General features: G+C 50.7%; 1 protein-coding gene across 2 annotated transcripts; it reads left to right on the forward strand.

The window, feature by feature from the left end:
* Positions 1-1,620: 1,620 nt before the first annotated feature.
* LOC144106395 (serine protease 29-like) lies at positions 1,621-8,113 on the forward strand. 2 transcript variants are annotated; one of them, XM_077639193.1, is made up of 4 exons: positions 1,621-2,910; positions 4,778-5,003; positions 6,002-6,191; positions 7,595-8,113. In XM_077639193.1, exons 1-4 carry the CDS (start codon positions 2,492-2,494, stop codon positions 7,822-7,824), a joined length of 1,065 nt encoding a protein of 354 aa, XP_077495319.1. In that variant the 5' UTR covers positions 1,621-2,491; the 3' UTR covers positions 7,825-8,113. The 2 variants fall into 2 exon arrangements, with proteins under 2 accessions (XP_077495319.1, XP_077495320.1); XM_077639194.1 differs by having other exon boundaries at positions 6,287-7,735.
* Positions 8,114-9,066: the final 953 nt, after the last annotated feature.

Consider the following 9,066-nt stretch of genomic DNA (forward strand, 5'->3'; position numbering starts at 1 on the left):
TTCAGTATCCCAGGCATGCCGCGACTTTTTTAGAGCCCCCTTCACAGCCCCTTTAAGAGGCATCTTTACGAAGGCGACTATCATATAATGTAGCCGAACCTTTTCGCAGGTTAGTCTCAGTTTCATATGGGATCGCTGTTTTCGATAAGCCCATTTACTTAATGATCAGCCCATTACCTCTTGAGCAGCCGCGCTGGCCGAGTGGTTATGGCGCTCGGCTCCTGGCCCGAAAGACGCCGGCTCGATCCCGGCCGCGGCGGTCAAATTTCGATGGAGGTGAAATTCTAGAGGCCCGTGTACTGTACGATGTCAGTGCACGTTAAAGAACCCCAGGTGGTCGAAATTTCCGGAGCCCTCCACTACAGCGTCTCTCATAGCCTGAGTCGCTTTGGGACGTTAAACCTCCATAAACCATTCCCTCTCGAGGTTCTTCACCCTCACACCTTGCTTCTATATTAGTTTTGGCCAACCTAGCTCTACTAACCTATAGCTCACATTAATGGTGTGAATCTAAATCAAGTATCTGGTCATTACTAGTGATATTGTTGGAATCGAGCGCAAGAATTGCTCGTTTCTTTTAGTGCACAAGTTAGCACTTCTATCTCTCAAGTCGGAAATGAACAGATTCCGAATGCTGCTTACCCGCCCCGGTCGCTTCCTCCCTGCCCTTACGGCGCGGTTGGGGTGTACATCGAGATAGGTGAGACTGTTACTGCGTCATTCCCTTTCCTCAGAAACCGGTTTCGTGCGCGTCACAAGAGTTGAGGGTTCAGCTCTTTTATGGGGACTATATATGCGCACACTAAATAACGACAAACAGGCCGATGCGAATACAGGTCCCCGTATTGCTGTGGATACGTGGTAACGGAGGGACTACAGCAGGGGACAGCATGCGACCACAAGTGGCGATTTTCACGAAGTAGGGCCGCCTCAATCGATCCAGCATGGTGGCGTTAAGGAAGGATGCGTCTGGATCCAGTCAGCCTATGTGACCCTCGTGTGAGTCAGACACTCTCTCTTCTCGAGCGACGTGTAAAGGAATGCACGAGAAACAACGAAGTCGCTGTCTGACGTCTGAAAACGACGGCCGTGAAGGTGGACGGTTGACGCGCGGTTTAGAAGGACTTTAATATCAATGACATCGACGAAGAATTTTTTGAAACGGATGAATGACAAAACCAGAAGATCAGGTAAGCAAGATCCAGCAATTGTCAGTCTGCCATGGTGTTTGGCTTAAGCTGATAAAGATGCGCCATTCTTCGTTTTTAGTGCTCATTAATTTTATTAACTACGTGCTACATTAAATAAGTATAGATTTCCAATCGTACGTACAGATGGAAATCGAAACCAATCAGGTTTCCGTTTTCCGCGCGCTGTCTTCCTTGCAAGCCTTCAATTTGTTATAATGCAGTGGATGGTACGCGCGTGATGAACGTAAGGCCGTTGTGGTACAATTATTTCCGTTAAGTAATCACTTCATCCGTCCGTCTGGCACATCCCAGCGACAGAAAACGCACTGTGCAATCGAAGTGCGGAAATAATCAAAGCTGATATGTAATTCGAATGATATATCACCCTCCTGAGTGGATAAGGAGTACGGAGTAAGGAGTAAGTGTACGTGCCACCGTGCACGTATGCTGATGTGCAAACGTTAAGTTGAAGGCCCAAATGTGACAGGCTCAAGTTTCATTAACCAGAAGATAGAAATCAAGATAGTATGAAATGAAAACAGGAGAAGCATCATGGCATCGTCCACGAACGGGGCACCGGGGCATAAACTAGCTTCAATGCACATTCCCATGGATCGTGTTCAACTCTTCATGCCATATAAAGCTACATCGGGTCGGGCACGCAGCCGCGATTGTCATACAGCAAAGCGCGCCATTCGAGCGCTCTTGACATGAGGTGTGTGGGTAACTGTATCATCACAGTGCCGACTGCCCGAAATGATTTCTTTTGTTCTTTTTTTGCAATAATAATCAACCAGTTTCTTCGAGTGCAACCAACCACTTTTATTTTTTCTGAGAACCATTCCCGAAAACCCTCCGACGCGAGAAATTTTCCATATAAAAACCAAGCTTAACCCCATTTTTCAGCGACAAAATCCAAGGAATATTTGGTTCAAGTGGGACCGCCCCTTTCCGAAACACTTCCTTCAAGACTGATCCATAAATCCGCCCCAGTCATTACAAGAGAGTTTTAGCATAGCGTGATCCGCTAGCGCGGGCACCACTGACCCAGTGACACGTAACCACTAAGTACGCGTTGATTGGCCTCGACGCGGCAGGCGTGCACGCAGCTGACGGCCACGTGGCGCCATCTGGCGCCCTCAGGGCATTCTGCGCACGCGCAGTGGCGCCCCGCGGAAGCGGTTCACGGTAGCGGATCGCGCTATGCCGTAGCTCTCTATTTTACTGCGAAGAGATGAAAAAGAAGCGTCTCGTTCGCGTGGCAGTGCGCGACCTAGCGAAGAAGAAGACGGAGAGTGGCCATGTCGACCGGTGCGTCCTGCCTGCGCCCACCGCTGCTCGCCGCCGCTTCCTCGGCGTCGAACGTTCTCCTCCTCCCGCTGCTCCTGCCCCTACTACTCCCGCCCCGGTTGGTTGGGGGCTGCCGCACCGAGCACTTCCCGGTGCCCAGCCAGTGCGGCTCCGAGGCCCCCGGCGGCGCCCTCTTGCTGCCCTGGGTGGTGACGGTGCGCGTGGAGGCGCTCACCGACGTGCAAGAGCCCGAGGACCTGCTGCCCTGCCCCAGCGTGTTCCAGCACGAGGCCGGGGCCCTCAATGGCTCGGCACATCCGGCCGACGGCGGTGGCCGCGGGGGGCCGGACTCCTTCTTCGGCCACGTGGCGCGCGTAGCCGTCACGCACAAGCTCACCTCCACGTGCGCCGGCGCCGTCGTCACCGCCCGGTAATTGCGACGTCGTATTCTTCGTGATTGGAACAGGTGTCTGATGAAGCCTGACAGAACGGTAGCAGCAGGCTGAGAGTCGCGCTTGTGCAAAGCGCAACATTTGGCGAGAGCTTAGTTGCACGAAGCAGTAGGAAGTCATCGTTGCCAAAGAAACGTGTATAGATATAAAGAGAACAGTCAGTTTATCCACAACGACGAATTCTCTTGTTGCTTCTGCTTTGCAGTTGAAAATGTCAAGGGAATTTTCCGCACAGACGAAAACATGTGAAAGAAAGGAAAAAGTGCGGTTTACGTTCGTGCGTATGGAGCAATCATTGGCTGAATGCGGACTGCCTGTTGTTCATATTAAAGCAGCCAGTCAAAAAGTATAGGGTTCCCAGCAGTATCAGCGCAGATTTTACACTGCGTAAAATTGCGCCCAGAGTTTCTACCAAGCGGGAAATGCTGTACATTGACCGCCTGAGCGTTGCAGTTTAAGTCGATATGAATAGAGCATGCAAAAGGGCCATTCACCTGCAACCTCGGCAAAATCACGAGTGCTCACTCAGGGTCGCTCATAGAAGTTTGGTCAGCCTACGGGCACACTCAAACTCATTCACAGAGGCCTGGGCTCACTCGAACTCATTCAGGCTCACAACTCACTTAGGCTCCCTCAGATTCGCCAGTCATCCGGAGCCAACCACCCGTAGCGACTAGGGTCTCACTGAGACTCACGACTAATCAAGGCTTACTCACTCATTTCAACTCACGACACATCTGGACTCACGACTTACCTGGGCTCACTCGTTTCAACTCGCGACTCACCTGGACTCATTCATTTCGACTCAGAACTCATCTGCGCTCACCCAGGCTCACCTTGACTCAGGACTCTAAATAAGCTCGCACACCAGACAGCTGAATAGTTTTTATGCCCAACGGCCCAAGTTACGTGCCTAAAATGGCAAAAAAGGCGTTAAAAACAGTGATGTGATTAGCTCTTAACTGCAGCTAGCCTGCAACCAGGCCTGGCTCAAAGGCCTGTAGCTGCCGCTCATGGGACGTAAATATCTAAGGCCGCTGCATGTGCTCTGCAAAAAATTAAAAATAGCAAAGAAAAAACCAGAGCAACCAATACAGCAAGCAACAGCTAATGTCTATCGAGACCAGGCACGGCGACTAATCAACTTTAGAGTGCACCAGCCACAAAAATTACATACCACGAAACAATGAAATTGCTCTACATGATTATCTCGACCAAAAGCATATTATTTTGTGTGCACAGAAAACTAGCGTTTATGAACGTAACACAGCATCATGGATTCACTTTGGATCGATGGATTGTTCAGCCTTTTATCATGGACTTGATTGATTTGATATGCCCACACTCTACCAGAGTGGGCAGGACTCTGATCATGATCTGAATGTGAGCCTGGACTCACGACTCAGACCGTGGTCTGAATGTGAGTCTGGACTCAGTCATGACTTATATCATGATCTGAACGTGAGTCCGAACTCACAACTCAGATGATCTGAAATGAACCTGAGTGAGCCCAAGTGAGTCAACTCATGAGTTTGCCGACCTATGCGCAGCACATATTAGAGCACGCATGTCTCGCTGAAGAAGTACTTTGGTTTGGGCTAGTTGGTGCACAGCTTCTAGATGACGGCGCGAAAAGAACAAGGACAAAAGAGGCACAAGAACACAACCTGTCCTGTTGTGTTCTTGTGCCTCTTTTGTCCTTGTTCTTTTTGCGCTGTCCTGACATCATCTAGAAGTGTATCGCTGACCGCGATGGGGCGCCAACCAATCCGCTCCTCTCCACGCATCACCAGCGTAGGGCAGGAGCAGAGAGGAGGGACAGCTGTAAATGAGTGACCGTCGCAGGCACGTGTTGACGGCGGCACACTGCCTGTTCGCGTCGCGCTACAAGCCGACGTACCGGGTGTTCTTCCGTAATGGCTCTGCGGCGCTACACGGCCGCCATGGCCATCTGCACGTGGGCTTCCCGGCCACCGCGGCGCTGTGCCACCCGGGGTGCCGCTTCCACGGCACCACCAGGGCCGTCAACGACCTCGCGGTGCTGCTGCTCGCCGAGCCCGTCGACGTGCACGTGAGCTCCGCGCGGCTGCAGGAGAGTCTAGATGCAGGGAGAACGCTGTGTCGTTATGATGACTCCATGCGAAGCTGGACATCTAGACGCCCTACTCATCGTGATGGCTGTGGAAACTCATACCCCAGCACTCTGCCTGGCTTTTTATAGTAGTTGGCCTGCACGATTCCACGGTGGTATGCCACGCAGTTCCTGTACAGTGCACGTCAGACAATTAAGACGTGCAGTATTTGGCCATGCTTGCGGTATCTTGCTATGAAGTCGGTGCAAGTTATCTATGGCCAACAACGCAAGTTATCTATGGCCAACAACGCAATGCTAAATTTCCCGCACATCCCAATAGACCTTTTGGCGTATCTTGTAACCATTCTTTTCCCCCCATTCATTCTATGACCTCTTATTATTTGAGGTCACCGCCAGTAATGTGGTCGTGGGCGATAGCAAGCCATATCTCCTCGCAGGCCATGATATCAACCTTTTCGGGAAAGGTCCGTGATTTTCCGGCTATGGCAACAGCTTGTTGAAGGCTTTTAGCTGAGCTTACTTATGTCGCACGTGCCTCCATAACCATCAATTGTACACGATGACAGCAGGCTTCAAGATTTTCTTGAACAGCGATGCCGCCAGCTTCGCTCCTGTCGTTAGTCATTGCAGACTTGGAATCTAGTACGAACCCGGCGCCACTGCACAGGCTCGTAGCTACTTCTCTGTGCAGTGTCTCTGTGTGTACTGTACACTGACGCCCAGCCCCCACCATGCCTTTGACTGCTCGCAAATGCGCTGCCGGACCAACTTCGTGAGGCACCGCCCATGAGCTTATTTCTGACCAATCAGCGCGTTGGATTTTCAACATAGAAATAGTCATTCGATATCGAATGCTGGACGCAGGACTAGCCGAAAAACAAAATGCCTTATGTGATGCAGAGGATGGCGGCACCTCTGTAGAGGCACCTATACGGTGAAGGCACGTTAAGCGTCTTGTGACGGTTGCTTTGCAGGCCCCTGGCCAGGGCGCAGTGTGCCTTCCGTGGCCCGACGTGCAGGCTCACGGCGCGGTGCTCTGGATGGCCCGGCACGAGGGACGGCCCAAGGGCGGAGGCGGCGCCAGCCGACTGCCCACCACCATGACCAGGGAGTCCGTGCAGCTGGTCAACTGCTCGCTGCTCCCACACACAGTGCACGACCATGGTACAGTCGAACCTCGCTATAACTACAGTTTATAACGAAATAATGGATATAACGAAGGAATATTTATTCTCCTTGATATCTTGTTTTTACGACAGATTTCCCACAAGGAGATGTCCATTTCGCGCCCATTCACAGCATGCATTTATTTGCGTGCTGAGAATAAATACATTTTATCGCTCTAAAAAGGCGCCCGACACTTCCATTTCAATTCCACAAGACGAACTGAAATCACCGCACACAGCCCGCTCTGTCCAGCGCTGCATATCTGTGCACTTCTCGCGGCTAAGCGGCGCCTGACAGAGCGTTTATCTCGACGATTCATCAGCTTTGGCACGTGGTTTGAAGCTTCCTTTTTCGCTGAAAGGTGGGCACGGCCTCCTGTGCCTCGACAGAGTTGCCGATGTCCTTCCATTCTGCAACCTCCTCGCTGCACACGGCCTACTGCGAGTGCACTCTGCTTCTTTGGTTACCTTTGTGTACAGCTTCCATTTTCGCAACACAGTCGTGTGGTTAAAACCTTTTGGTATTGCGCTTGATGTGCATGACAGAATCGGCATCCGCAAATTTCACAGGGCCAAGCGGCAGGAAACGAAAGCACAAAACCATTTACATTGACCGAAGAGGGGGCCTTCATAAGAGCTTTCTGGCGAACGCAATTAACCGAACAGGGTAAATTGCAGAGATGTGCGAGAGGCCTTTGTCCTACAGTAGGCGTAATCGGGCTGCTGGTGATGATGACGCGAGTGTTGAATACTCGATGTGAACGGGACCCAATAAAGCTATAGCATTCTACTTGTATTAAAGGTGAAGCTTCACTGCGTAATATATGCACGAAGCTGTGAGGGGCAGTATGTAACGGTCGGCTGAGGATTCCCATCCAGCCTGCCTGCCAGCGCGTGCTCAGTCGTGAAAGATGGGTGCGCACAAGCCATCTCGTGCGCGTGCCTCCTCTGGCATGGTGACAGGCCCACACTATACTCTTCCGCATTTCATGTGGATCTGGGGCCAAACCAAACAATCTACAGACGCAAATCTTTTTGAGAGGTGGAAGGGGCGCTGCTTACTAGCGATAACACAAAGGACCAACGGGTTCTCATCCAACAGGTCTGCGTGGCAGCTCAAGCCAGTGGAGCCCTGCAATAAGAAGCCCACTGATAAGCTCAAACAACTCCTATTCTGTTTTTCCTCCTCCTCCTCTTGAAGCCGCACGCGTTGCATGAAAACCACCATGATGTTGCGGTTTGTACCACTCATAGCTTTCGCTGTACGATGCTGTCGCCTTCTGGAGTGACACTGTGGTGGCACAGTGAGACTTTTACCCAAAATGGTGCCGAAGTTTCCAGCCTCTGTGAACTGTTAGGTTCAGAGTACATGGGCAGACCCACATATCGATGCGATCGCAGCAAGCGGAGGGGAGCCCTCGAACGAGCTGTGCACCGTGAGCAGTGGTGGCCTGAGGGATGTGGCCGACCCGGGCACAGCGCTCATGGTGGACACCGTCCATGGCTGGGTGCTGGTCGGCCTGCTCTCATGGCTGGACGAAGCAAGGGCCGCCTCGGCCAGTGTGGCCGTCTTCACAGACGTGCGCGCGCTCATGCCGTGGCTGTTGGAGACCATCTTCAAGACCTTCTGAATACAGGCTGCCGTCCTTATTCGGCCCAACCCCGTGTGTGTTTGCGCATGTGGTGAACTGCACTACACACGGTTCCCATAGTGTGTAGGGCACACGGTAATAATGCTCGAGGGCAAGGACGGCGTCACATGGGTAATTTGTACAACCAGCAGTTCCCTCAAGAGAAACACTTGTGTGTGGAATCAGATTTTGTGCCACACATTAAAAGAATAGCACATACAGAAGGTGAATGACTAAAGCACCAGAGGAAACATCCTGTGATCGGAAGTTCTTAGCCGTTTAAAACGAACATGTCGTTTAAAACGAACGAGCTTTGCTTCAGCTCCCATTCAGCATGGACTTCAACAATGCGTTATGTACATAAAATGTGCAGTACTGTTACCCTTGGGAGGCAACTGTTTAACCATGAGAGCTTTTGTCATGATCTTGCCATTACACTTGTAGCAAATATGAAAGCAGTGTTATGGTGCATATATCAAACTGTGGAAAATCCAAAGGTGACTTCAATATGCAAAAAGATGGGTGCTCTGCAAGAAGTGAATAAACTAGTGTGCATTGCATGATTTCCATGGTGGACAGACAATCAGTATCTTTGTAAGCAATGCAAATACTTGGCCACGGCTTTAGTACAGCAGCTTTATTGTGCACGGTTTGCCTGGTTCTTGCTTTGAAAAAGGGAAGCTGAGCTATTGGAAAGCAAACTGCTACTCATTTTTGCTCACTGAATTTTTAATCATTCACCAAATGCGAAGCAGTGTTCACAGTTCACACTGTTCAGTGTTCACTGGTGCCACCTTGCAGAGTGTGCCAGTTTAGTATTGTCCTCAAATTAACAGGCTTCTTTCAGTTATGCAGTTTGGCTACCTATGCACTATTTCACAAGTACACCATCAGTTCGAAAATTTAACCCTAAATGCATGCACAATTTGCAAATATTTCTGCAGCTGACACTGCAGTTTGTACACTATGAAAAGAAATCGACCTGTTGTGGGAACTTTGACCTAAAGAAGTACCAGGCTGTGCCCCACACTGTTGGTTTTTATTTGCAGTGCTTTCTAGCAAAAGCAGGCAGTGACAAAACCTGCCAAGCACAATGCATGGTGAAGGCTAACGACTGCAGGTGAAATTGACAACCTATATTTTGTTCTGGCTGGGTGCACAATCTGAATATCACTGACAGACTTATGTCCCAAACCAAAATACATGCTACAAACCATTTCTGGCTGCATCTCAACTTGTGTG

The sequence above is a fragment of the Amblyomma americanum genome, chromosome 10, assembly GCF_052857255.1.
Source record: "Amblyomma americanum isolate KBUSLIRL-KWMA chromosome 10, ASM5285725v1, whole genome shotgun sequence".
NCBI classification, from domain to species: Eukaryota; Metazoa; Arthropoda; class Arachnida; order Ixodida; family Ixodidae; genus Amblyomma; species Amblyomma americanum.

Bases quoted from the DNA above. Each gene is read 5' to 3' on its own strand.
- LOC144106395 (XM_077639193.1), top strand. From the start codon at position 2,492: ATGTCGACCGGTGCGTCCTGCCTGCGCCCACCGCTGCTCGCCGCCGCT. The intron at 2,911-4,777 runs GTAATTGCGACG...TGACCGTCGCAG, and splicing joins GGCGCCGTCGTCACCGCCCG to GCACGTGTTGACGGCGGCAC. The intron at 6,192-7,594 runs GTACAGTCGAAC...ATGCGATCGCAG, and splicing joins ACACACAGTGCACGACCATG to CAAGCGGAGGGGAGCCCTCG.